The sequence below is a fragment of the Mus musculus genome, chromosome 12 (genome assembly GCF_000001635.26).
Source record: "Mus musculus strain C57BL/6J chromosome 12, GRCm38.p6 C57BL/6J".
Classification (NCBI taxonomy): domain Eukaryota; kingdom Metazoa; phylum Chordata; class Mammalia; order Rodentia; family Muridae; genus Mus; species Mus musculus.
The window spans coordinates 85053315-85070104 of NC_000078.6; the positions used below are offsets into that span (position 1 = coordinate 85053315).

Sequence of the window (16790 nt, forward strand, 5' to 3'; positions counted from 1 at the left end):
CTAAAGCTCCTACCTTTTACACAGATGCCAATAAATCAGGAATGGCAGGCCATAAGTTAGAGCTATATGCTATTTTCACGGTTTAGCTGTTCCAGAACTTCTTAATATAATCACCGACTTTCAACATGCAGAAAGAGTTGTTTTGCATTTAAAAAAAAACTGTTAAACTTATTCCAGATGATTAAAAATTAACTTTGTTATTTATAATCAAGCTTCATTACCTACTGAAAATAACCCTAAAGGTACCCAAAGAAATGAAATCTGGTAGATGGATATGTTTCATTTTACAGAGTTTGGATAGATCTGACCACACTTTAAAGGAAATGCTCAAAAAACAAAAGGGTGATATAAGGTCACCCAGAGATAGATTAAATAATGCTTTATTAACTTAAAATTTTAAAAAACGTCAGTGAGACAGCTAGCATAGCTGCTGGAGGGGAAAAAGCACTGGATTTTAGAAAGGACTGCTGCATTGAATCATCCTATACATGTTAAGAATGTGTGAACCTCAGACTGGAAGTCAGGAAGTGTGTGTACCGGGGAAGAGGTTTTGCTCTTGTTTCAACAGGAAGCAAAAAGCTGTGGATTCCTTCAAAATTAAGATTAGATTTGACCAGGAAGACCTAAAAATCTTCGGACTTGAAAAAAAGAGATCCAGAACTCAACAGGACAGGTGGCATAATTGCTGACTCCCTCCATGGGAGCAGCTCACAGACTGTCTGAGATGTGAATGACTGCAGAAGCCAATGGACCTTCCTGACTGCTTAAGATTACATGTCATCCTCTTATATGGCATGGACCCATCATACCTCATATGGATGAAGACTTACATTACAGTTTGGTTACTCAGTCCAAACTGACTGATAGTTGCCTTTTACCTGCGCAAACATAGAGCCGAGAATCATCATTTGTGCACACTGCACATTCCATACATGTCTTAATACAAAAATGTCCATACAACATTACCTTTAAAAGTTTGTGTGTTTTCAGAACAAAAGGATCAATGGAAGCCTATCTGGGTCCCAGCCAGAAATGTCTGATATAACCCCACCAACCAAGAAGATGGCCTGCATCTCACTGCTGGGTCAGGGCAGGAGGAGATGGAGGACACGCCATCCCAACCCCTGATCCCGTCCCCAGCAGAGGAGAAAACGAGGGCCTTGTGTTGTACTGGGGGAGGAAAGTTGCTTTTAGTTGCTTGGTTCCTTCCCTTCTGTGACCCCATCCTAGTTATTGAGACCCTCTTTGTCCTGGGCCCCTGCCTTATTCAATTCGTACAGCAACAGATAAGCAACATTACCAGGACCTCCCACAAATGGATGCCAATATCTATGATGATACTGCTCCTTCATAAAAAGAGAGAGACACAGACAGACAGACAGAGATGTGGGGCCAGGGTGCCATGGCACCAGGAGGAACTGGTCTGGAGCAAGAGTAGGGTTGAGGCGTGTCCAAACCCCGGGAATCTCATCCTGAGATCCGCAGGAGTAGGACTACTCCCCCACTGTCCCCGGCCTGCATGTCTCAGGTACATAGTCCTGGCCCCCTTCTTTGACCCACCAGAGGAGGTCACAGAGTCTGTAGCCAGGTTAAATTTCCTCTCTCCTTATAAGGTCACATCCAGCAAGCACTTGGAATCTGGAATTTCTCCTTATGTAAATGATGCATCCCCAGCACACTGGCCCTGACTAATGATGTACACTCTCTCTAATATACCCACAAAGGTTTAAACGCACACACACCCTCCTGACCGTTCCTGCTTTGATCTCCTTTCAGGATCTGTCCAGTTGCGTGGTGATGACTAGTGGAGCAGAGCTAGGAACGGCACTTGAGTTAAATTTAAAATAGTCTATACTCATCTCCTGTCCTGATGTACTCTATTTATAGGTTTTAACCTCTTTTTGGTGGTGATAGGATGAAGCATTGTATGCCCTGGCTATCCTGGAACTCCTTCGTAGATCAAGCTGGCCTTGAATTCACAGAGAAGGCATGCACCACCATGCCCAGCTTTTGTAGCACTTTTATGATAGGAAAAATGGCCTACTTAGTAAATTGCTTGCCTTGAGTTTGATTCCCAACCTCATATAAAAACTGGGTGCATTGACAAATCCCACCATTTTGGAGGGGAGGTAAGAGAACTCCCTGGGCCTCACTGGGTAACTGGTCTAATCAAATTGGTGAGTTCCAGGTTCAGTGAGAAACCTTGACTCCGAAAATAAGGCCTCACACACTTTTAATTCCACTACTTTAGGTTTAAGTTAAATAGCAGAAGGTCTTGGGAGATGGCTAAATGGATGATATCATAGAGGGGAAATAACTTATATAGATTGCTTTCTGACCTGCTGTGCACCAGGGCAGTGGCCCATGTGTATATTCACACATACAGACATGAGTGAAGTCAGTGAATGAATGAACAAATAGACGTGTGAAGACAAAACCTTAGCAGGAATGCTACATGAATTATGTGTTCTCGGTTCACTACATTTGGTTCACGTCATTTGAGATGACAGCTTACCTCAATGTGATGTAGGCATTGGTCTAATCCTTAGCACACCAGTCAGATCTTTTGGGTTTTTCTGCTTTTTTTTTTTCATTTTGTAATAAGTGTCTATAAGTGTCTATTAATTTCTTGTTCCCAAGGCATTTTCACTCATTGATAACTTGCATAGTAGTTATTAGTTTGGTGGAAGAACATACCCTGAAAGGAAGGTGACTTTGTGCTTCAGTCACTTGTGCTTCTGTTTTGTTTGACCTTGTTCTTTGAATGGTGCTGTCTGTCGTTGCTGAGTGAGACTCTGGTTTGGCAGCAGACACTTGTCACCCAGACTTCATGGCCTCACGTGATCAGTCAGTCATGCCACCTTCATAAGACACATCTTTCTCTTTGGCTTTCATGTGTCTACATTCTTCTGCTAGATATCTCTAGGCCATCTCAGGACAGTCTCCTTTTCTGACTTGTGCTTTCCAGGCCTTAAAAAAGTTACTGAGGGTGCTATCCTTAGCTCAGGCTTTACTCACACATGGAAAGAACCTATTTCTAAGAGCATAGACTTGCCAGTTTTATATCCATCCTGGTTTCCTAGATTGCTTTTTATATACCTTGTATAGACTGGCTTGTCTACCTTCAGAGTAACAATTTTCACGAGACCTGATGGTGTTGCCTTTTATCCCAGCACTTGGGAGAGAAAGGCAAACAGATCACTGTGAGTTTGAGGATAGTTTGGTCTATATAGCCAGATCCTGTTTGGGGGGTGGGGGGTGGGTGGAGTTAACAATTTTAAGTAGAGTGCTTTAAATTCTTTTTACAATTCTTTTCTGAAGTCTCCCTGAAACACACCATGTTAGTGTCACACACTTGCTCCTCTTACGGGGTTCTCTGTTTCTTAAGTAGGAGCCACCATGTTGGAAAACATCAACCTGCTCTTCAGCCAGCTCTTGATGGCTCTCAGCACCATGCTCTGATATCTTTTAACTTGTAGATCCTTCTCACATCCGTGTGCTCCCATGGGTATTGAAATCATTGTGGGCCACTGTTTGCTCTGTCGTCTCTTATATTTGTTGTTGATGTGCCCTTCCCTCTTTTTCACATATTTTGAAATTTGATTAGAGGGATACTTGTTAAAAGTTTTTAAAAGACTGTAATCTCTTAAGTATTAAAAGCCCACCTACGTGGAGTAAAGGATTTTACCCAGCTTTACAAAGATAAAGATGACAAATCCAGGGTATATTGCAGAAATATTGTTCTGTAGTCTTTTAGTCCCACTTCAAAGTTCAGAGTGTTAGGATTCATGTAGTATATGATAGGCAAGCCCCTGCTGTCTTGTGCTCATTCCAGATCTTAGTGAGCCAACACTTTCTTAAATGCTTATGCAATCCTTTTTAAAAAATGATTATTGGCATATTGTAGGTAGAGATGGAAGATTTTGATGCTAACATTGAAGACCAGAAGGAAGAAAAGAAAGATGCAGAAGAAGAGGAAAGCGAACTGGTAGGAGACAGACCAACCACTTTGAGCAAAGTGTCTCTTTGTTATTCTTAAGGAGTGTTATATTCAGATCTGTAGTTTGATTATTGGTGTTAATACACACTCTTTACAGTAAAGCTTCCGTCCTCATCCTCCTGGAGGCTATGTACGCTCTTTATTTTTCCCTAGTCCAAGAAAAAAATGTTGTTAGGGAAATTTTAAGAGTACTAAGAAACTCATCTTTGTACTCATCTATCTGTGGGTGGTTGTAAGGGAGTAGACTTTTCAAGAAAGTAATTACATATGAAAGGGCTTTTTTCCATTCCAGCAGGTATGTGGTATAGCCTACCCAACATATGCATACTCTTACCTCTTTGCTGTAAGATCTCAAAACTGAGTTCTGTTACCTTGAGGCAGAAGAACTTACTGAATGAAGAGCCAAAGGGCTGTCACTGGCTGCTGGATTTGTTCTTGTTCTCTCTTGTTAAATGATGGCAAAAATGACTGTGTAGGCAATGGATTTTTACCCAGGCTGCTGAGATACTTAATGATGTGAGTTTAAAGTTCTGTGTACCTCCTGTAAGTGCATTGATTACACCTCTGTGGAGATGTTTCCCTTACTCTGTCACTCAAGAAGTAAAACCTATAAAATTACTGATGCTTCAGTGTTGGCTAATGAGGTACATAGATTAACAATGCCTTTGGATGGTATTGCCTTTAAAATCCACAGTATTGCTTGGTTTATTTGACATTTCAGCTCTTGCTAAAGTTGCTTCTCCTTACTTCTCTTAATGAAAATGTACACACCGAGATCCCTGATTCCTATTCCCTAAAGCATAGTCTACAAGGAGTGGTCTCTTTAAAGCCATGTATGACATTGAAGATTCGTGGTAGAAATTGTGTTTATATAGCATTGGTGTCGACCTCTACATTCCTAGATGTCTTAAAATGTGGATTAAAAGCTAAGCTTTAAAGGTAATGATAATTGAGTCTCAGTATGTTTTTTAATAGTCTCATTTTTCTTAATCAGGTTTCATTTTGACATACATGATTTAAAATGTGAGGGGAAATTTACATAAAGACCCACATTGTTCTTAACAGTTAATAACCTTACTTGCTACTTGTAGCCAACATAGGAGAGATGCACAGTGTTTTGGCAGCTCCATCTTTGTGGCTTTTTTATTTTATCTCACTTGTTTAAATGTAGTCAACTTGGAGCCTAATTACATGTACAATTACCTTTTAAAGAGAAACACGTTGCAACACTAGTTTTACATCAGAGAACTGGTAAAGGAGCCTTAAAATTCTACTCTGCTGAACTATTTATTTTCAAGTGGCCTGCTACTTTAACAGCAGACGGATGATAGTTTTAAGAATGAATAAAGATAGTTCCAGCAGGGGTAATGAATTCTCTTTATTTTAATCTAAAGCTTCTTTAACCCAGTCACATAGCAGAACCCAGCTCTTTTATTCTTGGAACCTATCCCAAGGGTAAAAGATTCCTGGAGAATATTAACCAATATGTGAACGATATGTCAATAATGTGAACGAGTTTCGAGTTTCCTGTCATTCAAAACAATTTAACAGAAATCTCAGTAAACTTTGCATTTTCAGTTCTGTACTGGATGAAATCCTTAGAGATTATTGGTGAGATATATCCCTGCCTTTAGTGCTTCTGCAAACCTAGTCCATATGATTTAGAATATAAATACATAATTTCAGTGATTAGAGTTTTCAGGTGTTTCTAGATCACACTTATACAAGTTTTCTCGGTATTTGTAAACACCATCACTTTAGCAGAGCTTTTTCTTGATTTGATCTAAAGTGTTTTTGGGAAATATAATGTAACTTATAATCTGAAATACTACCTACTAATTCCTAGTTCTGGCGTAAAGACTCACAGTGTATAAACCTAAAGATTTCTTGGAGTAAGGGTGCTCAAGAAAACTCTCCTGTAGAGATTGTTCCGCTGTCTCCAGCAGCTTTTCCAACTCAGCTGGGTGTCAGTCTGTTTTGTGACCTTGAACATTCTCTACAGTAGAGAAGAGTACTCATTTTAAAGAAAGAAAGAAAAGAAAAACAAAAACCTTGAATCAATTGGTCTGGTTTACTAGGCCCTAATATTAATGTTTCTGTATAATAGGATCGATTTGAAAACACAGTCTAAATAAAGGAAATGGGAGTTATAATAAATGACATGGAATAAGCTGGGTAGTAGAATAAACATAGTTATAGGCACCCTGGGACATTGGAAAATGTTTGGGGAGTTTGTTTAAGTTACTCAGTTCTATCTTATGTAAGCTGTAAATTGCCTGTGGTAATTTCTGGTTTTATCACATACTAGGAAATATAATATTACAAGATATCAGAAATAACTTAATTTTCATCTGGTGAAACAGAACTGCTCTGAAGTTGATTCAATAAAATCAGCCTTTGTATGCTCAAACTGGTACATGAATTGAGTCATTTTAAGTGAGTGTGAGCTTCATAATGCGGTAGTTGGGTCAGTTTTTCTTTTCAAGTATTTAAAGTGACACTGAAATACCAAGTGACTGTCTTGAAGAACACTTTTGGACATCATGGCTTCAATTATTTGAGAATAGCAGTTGTACTTTGAAAGTACCTAGCTAGTTTATAAATTCTCAGAATGATATTGATCCTAGCTCAGTAACTGTATATTCTTACCATAATTGTTGTCCATCTGCTGTTGAGGGTACAGTTGTGAGTCCTCAACTGTGCTTAGCTCAAAGCGCCTTCATGATCCTACCCTGATGACTGAAATCTGAAGTCTGCAGGAAAGTTTGGTGAATTTGGTCACTTACTTTCTTCAAGGATGATAAAGTTGTGTTTTCCATAGGATATATTTGTAACTATTGAGTGGGAACTAAATCCAGTCCCAGTTTTAATGCTTTTCCAATTCAAACGTGTTATGCATGTATGTGTCTCTTTCTAACCCTTCGAGCTTCTCTCTGTGTACGATTTAGGGTTACATTCCGAAAAGCAAATGGGAGATGGACACTTCTGAGGCAAAGCTAGGTGGGTATTGCCTTTTTCCTGTTTTTATATGTGATACCTGATGGTAATGGTCATAGAGCTTTTCACTGCACACAGTCAAGGGCCGGAAACTTCTGCTTAAAGCAAGATTTTGGCCAACCCACATCCTTCAGTCATCTCACCAGCTTCTGCCCTAACTGCTTACACCTGTGACAGGTTAAAAAGCATATTGTCTACAAAAAATACTTTTGGTATCATTGGAAGTTTTTGGGATAATTAGAAATATTTGATAAGCATAATACCATACTGTCATTTCTGAAATTCATTTTTTAGTATTAATCAGAAATGTGTCCCTAACATTTTTTTAAAAGATACTTATCTGTAACCCAAAGTTGAGCTTCTTTGTGAGTACTTTAGTAATAATTTTAATAAATATTTGTGTTTTTAAAAGTAACTGAAAATACCTTGGGTAATAAATTTGGTTTCTGTGGTAAGGAAAGGAAAGTAAATATATAATTCGAATATTCAAGGAGACTCCATTTAAATTTTCCTTCAGGCTGTCTTTAGTGCTGTGTTACAAGGTTAACCTTTTAAAATAACTATTTAAATCAAACCTTTGAGTTGCTTGATTTAGTCAAGTAAAAAACAAATTGTATGAAATGGATTTCTTCAGGATCTTAGTTTGATATTGTAAGGTAGTGTTTTTTGGGTTTTGTTTTTTTTTTTTTATTTTTTTACTTCACTTAAAGAGACTGATTTAACATGTCAATTAAGATGTGTCAATAAAATGTTAAGGAAGCATGCCATGCCAGGCCTTCTGATTAGGAAAGGTGACTCTTGTATTTCTTCTCTTGCTGGTGTACTCTTACTCCAAAACCAAGCAACCATCTAATCCTAAATTTGCAGAGTTAGTCTGGCTACTCAGGGTATGTGTTTTATATCAAAGGGGATACATTGTATACACACTTGCATGGGTCATGCCTTGGATTGTGCCCAAGCACTTGGGTTAGAGATAGCTGGTTTTGACTAGGTTGTATATTAAAAGATAAGTTCACAAGCTCTATTATTGTATTATGGGAATAGGTGTTTGCTATAAAGTCTAAAAAGTTTTAGCGTGTGTCAAATGAAAATTATTTGTGGTTTATTGATGTATTCATCTATTAATCTTTCTTGAGAGAAATCTTAATAATAGTCAACTGTCTCCTTTCCACATACTATAGACATTTATTTGCTTAAATACAGTAAATATTTAAGAAAAATAATAGCTACAACTTCCTTTTTAAAAAGGGTGGTGTTTTATTTTTGCTTGTTTTGAAAGAGGTTAGCCCTGTTTGAAGTTGCGTACTTTTAAAATAACCTGTGAGACTGTAAGATGATTTGATTCTGTCAGTGCTTTATTGATGGCAAAGAACAATCATAAAAATAAGGGAATTGTCAGAATGGTGCATATTTTTAACAAATATTCTTCCAGAGCCTTGTGTAATACATGATTTGGGATTTTGCTTTTTTTAAAAAAATGCCATTCCATTTTCTATTTTCCTTTCTAGTTTTAGAGGAGAAAAGAAAATGGAATATAGCCATGATAGCTGTTTAAGAAAAACATTATTACTATTTGTATTCATTTCTGGGAAATTTGACTTGTCTACTATTTATTTCTCAGAAATGTGTCTTATACAGTCTGTCAGTTTTGAAGATATTACACAGTAAATTGCAGAAATGGATTTGTCATAAATCCTTTCAGAAATGACACTAATGGTCTGGTGATAAATCTAGAAAGGGGAATTTTTAATTAGTTTTAAAAAGAGTGAGTGATATTTTGTATAATTACCCGGCACCTGGCACCGCTGGATTATCTTGAGAACTAATCCAGCCTTGGAAAAAAGAAAATTGACTATAAGGTTTATCAAAGCATTTTCTTTGCGATTGGGCCAGTTGGGAATTCTCTTCTAACTCATGAGGATCATCTGAGAATTAGTGTATTTGTGTTGCCTTTCGTATCACATTGACTGTTTGGCTACCAGGTAGAGATTGCTTCCCTGAGTACTCTGCCAGCGTTCGTACATTTCTTTTAGCAATGTGATTTTGCTAAGGTGGGAACACACTTGAGCTTTACCTGTGTGGCATATTGAGCTGAGAGAGCTGAAACTTGGAGCTGAAGAGTTCTGATCATAGGCGAGTCTTCAGTAAGAAATACTTCTGTACTCTTCCAAGCAGATTGTCAGAATTCTTTGCAGAATCTTGACTTGTGCTTAATATACAGGTCAGCTCGTGTCTGTTAAATTGGAAGCAGCATCAATCCAAACAGTTTCAGAAGTGGCCTGAGCTGTATCTACCATGGTATTACAGTGTGACTGGCAGCTACCTGACCAGTGTTAGTTACACCTGACTGCTCTGTCCTAACTGGGAGATAGACATAGTAATGTACAAGTTGGGTTTTACACATACCCGCTGGGCTTTAGTTGTGAAGCTACTTCAGTTGCAGTGATGTGAGGCTAGTTTCTCACACCTGTAAGACCTAGAGTATTGGAGACTGCTACCATCATAACGGTCTCTCCAGAGAAAGTGTTCTGCTCTTGCCATCACTTCTACTCACCAGACAGACGGAATCATCCTTTCACAGTTGAGATGTAATTGTCATTTATGTAGACACATAACTCTTGTATGTTCACTTGGAAAATTTTTCAAGTACCATTTACATTTAGAAAATAATAGATGTATCTATGGAATTTTTCTGTTGTGCTATAGTAATATGCAGCATTTTAAAGATGTAGTAAATTCTGTGACTGACCAAGTTGGATCAAAAATTTCATCCTCTTAAAACTTCATCTTTTGCGACCCAGGCCTCTAATGTGTGAATGGATTGGACACCAGTCTTTCTTCTGTAACCAACACCCAGATGCCTCTTCCCTTACTTTATACCATCTGAGTGTTTGGGACTCTGGTATTTGTTGGACGAGGTGTTCATCCTTTCTTCCACACTCAAAGTGAAACTTGAAACATGAATGCACAATATAATCTCAAATCAAGGTGCTCTGACTAGAAATGCAGGCTCTGGGGCTTCAAGGAGCAAATACCCAACCTGGCCTGTGCCTCCTGCCATCACCTAGAGTACAAGGAAATACTCTTGCAGGTTCCGCCCTGCCTTTCTGTATTTCTGCCTGGCCATGTGTGCTCTGTTGTTAGAATTGAAATGCGAAACCTTCCCTTCAGAGAATGTTCACACCAAGTCGATTGTACTAAGTTTGGGAATCCTTAAAGTTATTTAATGAGTGTGTTGGAGCTTATTATTTCTCTTCTCATAACACTGTACATTGTTGGACTAAGGTCAGCTTTATTGCTTATGGGGTGTCTTGAGTTTTCTGTTACCATGTTCTGTGTCCCTGTGTAGTCAAGGATCCTGTACAATATGGCCTGTCAGTAGAGCCATGGAGTACAGCATTTAGTTAACAGAAGAGGTAGAAGAGGTTCTGTGGAGCCTATCAGGAAATTTGTTGAAACAAGATGATACAGTTTTGTAAATTACTGTCATTTACGTTACTGATTTTTTCAGTAATAATTGCTTTTGTGAGGGAAGGGTATGGGAACTAAAACCTTTGCCAGTTATGCAAAATCGTTACTGCTTTTCAGAGTTTGTGTACAGTTAGTTGTGTGTGGGGTTTGTGTATTTGAAAGCATGGCTCCTCCTTCCTGACATTGCTTCCACTGCATGCTCCATGCAGAACTCTCTCCAACTTGGTGCTAACCATTTCTACCTCACACATTCTTCATCCTTTACAGAGCTGAAGGTTTGCTATGTGTGTCTGAAACAGTTAAGCTTTCCTTTATTAGCCTACCTAAACAATAGTGTGTTCAGATAACTTCAGGGGGTGCAAGTGCTTCATTGAAACTCAAATGTATATAACTCATAATATTCCACATCTGTATTTAGAGTCAATATTAACCAATAAAAAAAGACAACACATTCTCATTGTGTATTATTTAAAACACCTAATCTCGTGTCTCAAGATTTCTGAATGTGCTGCTTATTTGATAATAGTGAGCTATTAGGAGGCCAACTTCAAAATGCAGAAAGCAATACCAGCTCTGGTTACTTGGGCTGACTTGCCAGCTTTTAGCATGGGAAGTCAGCAGTGCTTATCTGTATAGTCAAAGCACGGGAGTGGCCATCAGTGCTTTATATTACACTCAGAGAGTGGGGTCACAGTCGTCTGCTCATCAATGTTAACTCATGGATGCTCCTAGGAAATCATAATCAAACACATCCTTAAACTGGATCTTCATATGACACATCACACATCTTTGTAGATCAACTGAGTGGTGTTAATGCTGTGGTAAAGAAAAAGGCAATAATTGTTTTTAAAGAGACCTGTTTTTCTTTTTTTCAGAGCATGATAACTCAAGTGTGATTTTTTTTCTGAGGGTGGGAACCTAGGAGATAGGATCTTTTCTTGCTTTGTCCATATTTATTACTAAAACCATCAAAATAAAAATATGACTACTGGTACAAACACCAAAGAGATGGTGGGAATCACATAAAATTTGATATTTTCTTAGCCAAGAAGATAGCTTGAATCTGAAAATGATGCTGCATTGAAAAATGTGGATATGCCCTCTGGAAACAATCCAGCCCTCCTTTTCCTTTGTGTGTCGTGCAAATTCCCACACCCTTAATGCCATGGCTCTGTGTTTGTCCCTCAGACAAGTTGGATGGCTTGAGGACTGGTACTAAAAGGAAGCGAGACTGGGAGGCGATTGCCAGCAGAATGGAGGATTACCTTCAGCTCCCTGACGACTACGAGACTCGCGCTTCTGAGCCTGGGAAGAAGAGGGTAGGAGGCTTTTGTCCTTAACTACTGAAGCATGAAGCATTTGGGTTTTAAAAAGTTGGGGATGGAGAAATGGCTGTCCATAAAGTGTTTGTCATGCAAATATAAGAACCCAAATTTAGGGGCTAGAGAGATGGCTCAGCAGTTAAGAGCACCAACTGCTCTTCTAAAGGCCCTGAGTTCAAATCCCAGCAACCATATGGTGGCTCACAACCATCCATAGCAAGATCTGAAGCCCTCTTCTGGAGTGTCTGAAGACAGCTTCAGTGTGTACTTACATATAATAAATAAATAAGTCTTTTTTTTTTTTTAACAAAAAAACGAAATTTAGTCTCTTGTTCCCAGTAAAAAACAAAAAGCGCTACAATTACAGACATACCTACCCTGTTTTAACATAGATAAGTCAGTTCTTCAGAGCATATTTATTTTTGTTTTATTGGTTTGATTGTTAACCTACATGTATGTTGTATATAATATGTACATGCCTGGTGCCTGCAGAGAATAGAAGGATCATCATATCACCTAGATCTGAAGTTACAGATGGATGTAATCTACCATATACTTGCCAAACCAAATCAGGGTCCTCTGCAAGAACAGCAAGTGCCCTTAAATCCTGAGTCATCTCTCTAGGCCCTCTGTATTTCTTTCAATTTAATTTTCTTAGTGCTTGAATATAAGACAACATTTTAGTATGAGAGAATAAAACATATTAGTAGATTATTTTTATGGTAGATATTGTTTCAAAGACTATATTTTAAAGCTCATTGATATACTGCAGATAGTAAGATATGCTAGCACACCTATAACCCCATTACTGAAAAGGCAGAAGCAGGTGAATATCTGTGATTCGTGGTCAGCCTAGCCTACATAGTGAGTTCCAGGTCTGTACTGGGAAATAAAAAAGTTCAAATACTAAAAACATAGTATATACCTACTCTTGTCTGTATAGTTTGAGGAGATGGGGAAGGGAAGTCCCAGAAATGGCCTTAAACCTATGCCTAGACATACATAAGGACTTGAACACTGAGGCCAGCTGACAGAATTGGCTCAAGCTAGGTGTGGGAAGGCACCCTGCAATCTTAGTACCTTGGAAATAAAGGCAGGATGATTGTCCATGACTTGAGGCCAGCCTGGGCTGCAGAGTGAGACCCAGTGTCAAAGAACAAAACAGGTTGAACAGTAGGAGTGACTCTGCTTGGGGAGTGACTTGAGTTACAGTTTTGGTGACGGAATAATTTGAAATGGAAACTATTTTTCTCTATTTTTTGCTGAAATAACTATGACTGTCTTCAAAAAGTGATTCTATAGAGTTGGTCATATTAGAAATTACCTAAATGACTAGGTTTTAAAATGTAATTTGTGCTGGTGATATTACACAAGAGTTTGAGCACTAGAAAGGGCAGTCTCAAAGCATTTAATACTACTTCAAAGGGTTAGAAAGTGATTGATCTTCAAGAAATTTTAAGTTTCTTAGAATTTTTTTTTTTTTTTTTTTACAATTAAGTGACCCTCTCCATCAAAATAATGACATGATGTTGTAAATCTCAGAAGTATCTTTAGGAAAATTAGAAGGAACTTGAACATTTTGATTTTTCTAGACATGGTTTCTCTGCGTAGTCCTGGCTGTCCTGAAACTCAAGGACACCTAGAACCCCTGGGATACGACACCCAGCAATTAAAAAAGAAAAAAAAATCATGGTAATTTATGCAGCGTGCGTGAATGTGTGCAGATGGTTAGACTTTGTGGCAGGCACTTTCACCCATTGTCTTAGTTAGGGTTTCTATTGCTATAATAAAATACCCTTAAAAAAAGTAATGTGAGGAAAGGCCAGGGGCTTTCCTCTCCTGGAATGCTCAGCTCACACTCCAGCCACTGACTGAGGTCAGGGCAGGGACCTGGAGACACGAAGCAAAGCAGAAATTATGGAGGGAGCTGCTTCCTGGCTCCCCCTGCTCAGCCTGCTTTTGTTCACAACTCAGGACCACTTGCCCAAGGTGACGTCTCTGGGTCCACCCACATCAACCCTAATCAAAAAAATACTTCACAGACTTGCCCATAGACCAGTCTGGTAGGGTTAATTTTCTCAGTCCAGGTTCCCTCTTTCCAAATGATTCTAGTTCTGTCAAGTTGACAAGACAACAACAAAAAACTAGCCAGCATAGCCATCTCAGTGACCACTAAAATCAGTGTTTTCTTCTAAAATAGTAATAATAAATAAAAATTAATTTTCTGTTTTCAGAGTCTAAACTTTAGATTCAAAAGTAGCAGGATATGGGGCTAGAGGGATGGCTCAGCAGTTCAGAGCACTTGCTTCTCTTGAAGAGGACCCAAGTTGGGTTCCTAATACCATGGTGGCTTACAACTGTCTTAATTCCAGTTCCAGGGAATCTGATGCCCTCTTCTGGCAAGGGATACTGCAAACATCAGCTGCACGTACAGGCAGATCACCCATACACAGTACAGAAAATAAATCTTTAAAAGACTAGCTGAATACAGTGACTTAGTCTACTTAACCATGCGGATGCTCTGTGCATTTTAAATTGACTGTGAGCTGAATTAACTTTTTCTTCATTCAGTGGTCACTGAATATCTGCCCATCCATCCTGTATCACTTAACACTAGTAATATTTCAATAAATGTGTACCCTTGATCCTAAGTGGAACTAAGAGTAGGTATGAATTACTTATAGTGCATATTTTTTTGATATAAAGCTCAATGATAAGACACTTACCTAGCATGTGCAAAGCCCTGGGTTCAATCTCCAATACCACCAAAAAAAAGGGGGGGGGTGGAGAGATAGATTTTCATGCGTATTTGAAATTCCCAGGAGGGAGAAAGCCACATTTGTTAAAGATTCCCACCAGTATATCTGAAAATAGAGTATATAGTTTACTTTTTGTTTTGTGCCTGTAAAACGTGATGAAACTGCTTCCACATTGGAGCATGCTATTTGGTACAACTGTAATCTGTGTTCCCAGGCCATGGTCACTCATATTTGGCTCAAGAATAAAGTATTTAAGAAGAGTCAAGTGTGGGACTAGGGAGATGGCTTGGATGAAGTGCTTGCCGAGCAAGTGTGAGAACCAGAGCTCAGACCCCAGATCAGAAGTCAGGTGGGTGTGCTGGCCTGCCTGTAACCCAGCTTCCTCTGGAGGACAACGCCAGGGATCGCCTGCTAGCCTCCACACTGGCCTGTGCCCTGCACCAGTGCACATGTGTACATGTACAGCCAAAGGCGAAATAAAGTCAGGTGTTAACCATTTTTCCCTACTGCGGCTCTGTTTCCCTCTGACCAGTTGTTAGAAGCCTAAGCATTTCACGGTCAGTCTTGCAGCTGTTAAGAAGGAAAGTCAGTATACCTTAAAGCGGTAATGCACTTCCATGGCCAATGTAAAGAGCACAGAATTTCAGTGTTTTATATTTGGGACATAAAAAAATCACAAGCCGTATTTACAATATAGCATATTAAAATATAGTCTATGCTTTGGTACTATATGTGCAGTACAGGTAACAGTATCATAATCTCTCCTATTTTTTGCTCTTAAAGAATATGAGGGGGCTGGTGAGATGGCTCAGTGGGTAAGAGCACCCGACTGCTCTTCCAAAGGTCTGAAGTTCAAATCCCAGCAACCACATGGCTCACAACCACCCGTAATGAGATCTGATGCCCTCTTCTGGCGCGTCTGAAGACAGCTACAGTGTACTTACATATAATAAATAAATAAATCTTTAAAAAAAAAAAAGAAATCATTTGAAGCAGGGAGACCCACTTTAAAAAAAAATAAAGAATATGAGATATATGCATGTATTTTAAGTATAAATCCACCTTTTTAAAGTACCCATAGGAAATACTCCTGAACCTGCACTTGAAACCTTACCATAGTAACATTTGAAGCAGTGGTCTCTGTAGTTTAGGAATGAAAATAACACTACTAGCCCCCTGTTTTTTTCTCTGGTTAAATTTCAAGCAATAGTTATTGTACAAAGATAAAGCTTTGTCCTTGATCTAAGTGTAAGCTTTGTCCTTGATCTATAGTATATGTTTCTATTTACATAAACATAGTCATCAGGCAATATGGAAATTCAAAAGTAGGTATGTCAGGCTCCAAACAAGCCTGGGGAGGCAATGGTTAATTGCAAAGGATAAAGTGGGGAAGGATGTCTACGCTGACACCAAGTAGACAGGGCTCAGAGCTGTAAAATGGGAGACAGAGGAGAGTGTTTAGCTCACATAGAATGCCTTTGGCGCTGGCCAGAGATGACGTGGAGCCGATAGGATGTGTCAAGAGACCTTTAGTGGTAGGGCTCTGTCTTATAATTATGGGAACGTTTTGAAACAGGTAAGAGTCACAACTGTGTATTTTAAGGTCACTTTGGCGGAGAATGAAAACAGTTTTTTTGACTTCTTGTAATTTTAAGTCAGTTAATCTACCCAAATAATAATAACATATTATCCAAAGAGGTTGCCTTTGGGGTTCCCTCCCTCAAACAGCCCAGTCTAATGCTTTTTTCTCTTTAGGTGAGATGGGCAGACCTAGAAGAAAAGAAGGATGCAGATAGGAAAAGGGCCATAGGTTTTGTGGTCGGACAGACTGATTGGGAGAAGATCACAGATGAGAGTGGTCACCTGGCTGAAAGAGCCCTCAATCGGACCAAATATATATGAGACTTAGTTTTGAATGGAGTCATGTTCCTCTAAGGTAAGGGCACCCAGGCATAGAAATCGCCTGTCATGTGGTTGCTTCCAAGGTACTGAGGACAGCATACTTTACTAAAAATGATTTTTCTAGCTCTGAACAAGTAAGTATGTGCTAGTACAATAACATTTGCAATACAGAAAAGAAAGCAGCTATTTGTAACCCAGCTCACTTGTAAAAGACTTAAGAGAGCTTGGGTTCTGTGTCCCTAGGGAAGATGGAGTCATGCTATGACAGATGCTGAGGTCTGCTAAGTCGTCTGTGTTCCTTTCCTTTCCTGGAGTGACCCCGTTTTCTTCTCTTTCCAG

The 16790-nt window shown here is 39.0% G+C and overlaps 1 protein-coding gene across 5 annotated transcripts in view; it reads left to right on the forward strand.

The window, feature by feature from the left end:
* Ylpm1 (YLP motif containing 1) overlaps nucleotides 1-16790 on the forward strand; it is a 91866-nt gene that overhangs the window by 57112 nt on the left and 17964 nt on the right. For 4 of the 5 annotated variants that reach the window (XR_003950068.1, XM_006516100.4, NM_178363.4 and 1 more), the window contains 4 exons: nucleotides 3908-3988; nucleotides 6949-7000; nucleotides 11657-11787; nucleotides 16305-16485. Coding sequence is in view for 3 of the 5 variants with exons in the window: in XM_006516100.4 (XP_006516163.1) it covers nucleotides 3908-3988; nucleotides 6949-7000; nucleotides 11657-11787; nucleotides 16305-16451 (411 nt within the window). In the remaining 2 variants the exon portion in view is untranslated. The remainder of the gene's footprint in view (nucleotides 1-3907; nucleotides 3989-6948; nucleotides 7001-11656; nucleotides 11788-16304; nucleotides 16486-16790) is intronic. The other variant, XR_003950069.1, reaches the window with a different exon arrangement.